The sequence below is a fragment of the Seriola lalandi genome, unplaced genomic scaffold (assembly GCF_002814215.2).
Source record: "Seriola lalandi dorsalis isolate HSWRI2012SDOR001 ecotype SW California unplaced genomic scaffold, Sedor1 jcf7180001974891, whole genome shotgun sequence".
Classification (NCBI taxonomy): Eukaryota; Metazoa; Chordata; class Actinopteri; order Carangiformes; family Carangidae; genus Seriola; species Seriola lalandi.
Window position 1 is genome coordinate 1 of NW_019445557.1, and position 1,986 is coordinate 1,986.

The 1,986-nt window shown below is 46.4% G+C and overlaps 1 protein-coding gene across 1 annotated transcript; it reads right to left on the minus strand.

The window, feature by feature from the left end:
- Positions 1-6: 6 nt before the first annotated feature.
- LOC111654755 (mitochondrial outer membrane protein SLC25A46-like) lies at positions 7-1,693 on the minus strand. Its single transcript, XM_023405889.2, has 4 exons — positions 1,547-1,693; positions 1,133-1,189; positions 971-1,028; positions 7-662 (listed from the first exon to the last, which is right to left on the minus strand). Exons 1-4 carry the CDS (start codon positions 1,621-1,623, stop codon positions 66-68), a joined length of 789 nt encoding a protein of 262 aa, XP_023261657.1. The 5' UTR covers positions 1,624-1,693; the 3' UTR covers positions 7-65.
- Positions 1,694-1,986: the final 293 nt, after the last annotated feature.

Below are 1,986 nucleotides of genomic sequence, written 5' to 3' on the forward strand. Positions count from 1 at the left end.
CCGTCACTGACTCAGTCAGCTGACCTCTCTATGGGAGGTGATGCTGCGTCTCCATGGTAACACCTTTAGCTGTGCTTCCTGTCCAGCAGCAGCAGCCTCAGCAGAGTCCTGGCTGCAGCGAGCAGTGCCCCGTGCAGAGCGTACTGCGCCACCAGCGCTCCAAACCCCCGGTAAAAGCCGGCCCCGCCCTCCTTGCGGCGGATGGCGTGGAGGCAGTCGGAGAAGCCATCGTACTGCGTGTTGACAGGCAGGACCAGGGGGCTGCCGCCATTTCCAGTGGCAACCACGCCATCGGTGGCGTCGATAATGGTGCGTGTGCCCTGTAGGCTGAGGCGGTGCAGTGCTGTCTCCAGAGGAAACACAATCACGTCTGCCACCAGAGACCCCGCCCACGCAGCCGCCAGCTCGGGGAAGTAGGCGTCCAGGGGGTTGGACGGGTCCGTCCGTTGCTTCCTGCCCCGCTGGTGCAGCCACAGCGCCACCCGCTGCACAGAGGCGGCGATGGCGTATCGCAGGATGGCATGCAGCGCAGCAGGAAGCAGCAGACAGCTGAGAGGAAGCAGACGACGACTGTGTGGAGCACCGACACCCAACACCCGAGCCAGACCCTCACGGACACAGTCCAGAAGACCGGAGGACGCCTCGTCCCGGACAATCTCACTCTGAGGACCACACGGGACAAACTGATCAGACATATTATCGTTTATTGATCAACTGAAAAAGACCAGACAACGTCAGACAAACAGCTGAGTGATGACACCTTTGTCTCAGAGGCAAGAGACCAGGAGACGAGGGGACAAGGGTACGAGGAGACACAGTGAGAAAACAAGAGGAAGTGGTAAATGTTCTGTCAGCAGCATCGTGCTGAGAATGATTCAAGTTATCAATAACTAATCAATAAGAAAAATCAAACCACAGATGAAAACAACACGGTTAAAGCTTCATTAACTGATTTATAATCAATACTGACCTGGACTGTCTCAATGAGGCTGGCGCAGTAAAACGGAAGAGCGACCACAGCTGTTAACCTGTCGGCGAGAGACAGAGAGAGAGACATGGAGAGTTTGTTTTAAACTGAAAGAAGAAGTCAGAGCATCAACAATATAAACAGTAGAAGAAGAAGTGAACTGACCCTTTCAGTAGTAAATGTCCAGCCAGTTGTTTCCAGCTCCACCTGTGAGGAAGTTCCCTGGAGACAGACAACATACTGATACTACAGTAATACTTCAGCGATACTACAGTAATACTACAGTAACACTAGTGGTACTAAAGCAATACTACAGTAATACTACAGTAACACTAGTGGTACTACAGCAATACTACAGTCATACTACAGTAACACTAGTGGTACTAAAGCAATACTACAGTGGTACTACAGCAATACTACAGTAACACTACAGTAATACTACAGTAACACTAGTGGTACTAAAGCAATACTACAGTGGTACTACAGCAATACTACAGTGGTACTACAGCAATACTACAGTAACACTACTGGTACTACAGCAATACTAAAGTAAACATTATTGCACTCCTGCATGGTTACCGTGGCAATGGGGTGAACTCGCTGATGATGCCCTCAGCTCCCAGTGTGATGCCGTGAACGATGAAGGTGCTGCCCATCCCCTTCCACAGAGCCTTCAGTCCCTGAATGTTAAAAACACATTATTGATTACTGATCAAAGCTATTGATTATTACACAACACCTTGACTGACATGTTTTATAATTAGAGTTGATATTTTTTGTTTATGATATATTGTTTATTACTGAAAACATTCCTAATTTAAATTATTTTATTTATATTTATTATTATTATAAAATTTGTAAATGTAAATGATTTATTTTGTGATTATAATTTATTTCTATTAATAATTTTATATTCAAATATTTTAGACATTTTTAAAGTATTTGAAGATTTAGCATGTCATCCCCTCTCTCTCCGACTTTCCTGTCCCTCTCTCACTGTGCTATCAAAATAAAAGGCA

Coding starts and splice junctions, on each gene's coding strand:
- LOC111654755 (XM_023405889.2), bottom strand. CDS start 1,623: ATGGGCAGCACCTTCATCGTTCACGGCATCACACTGGGAGCTGAGGGC. Junction 1,190..1,546: donor GAGTTCACCCCATTGCCACG/GTAACCATGCAG, acceptor GTCTGTCTCCAG/GGAACTTCCTCACAGGTGGA. Junction 663..970: donor GCCTCATTGAGACAGTCCAG/GTCAGTATTGAT, acceptor TGTGGTCCTCAG/AGTGAGATTGTCCGGGACGA.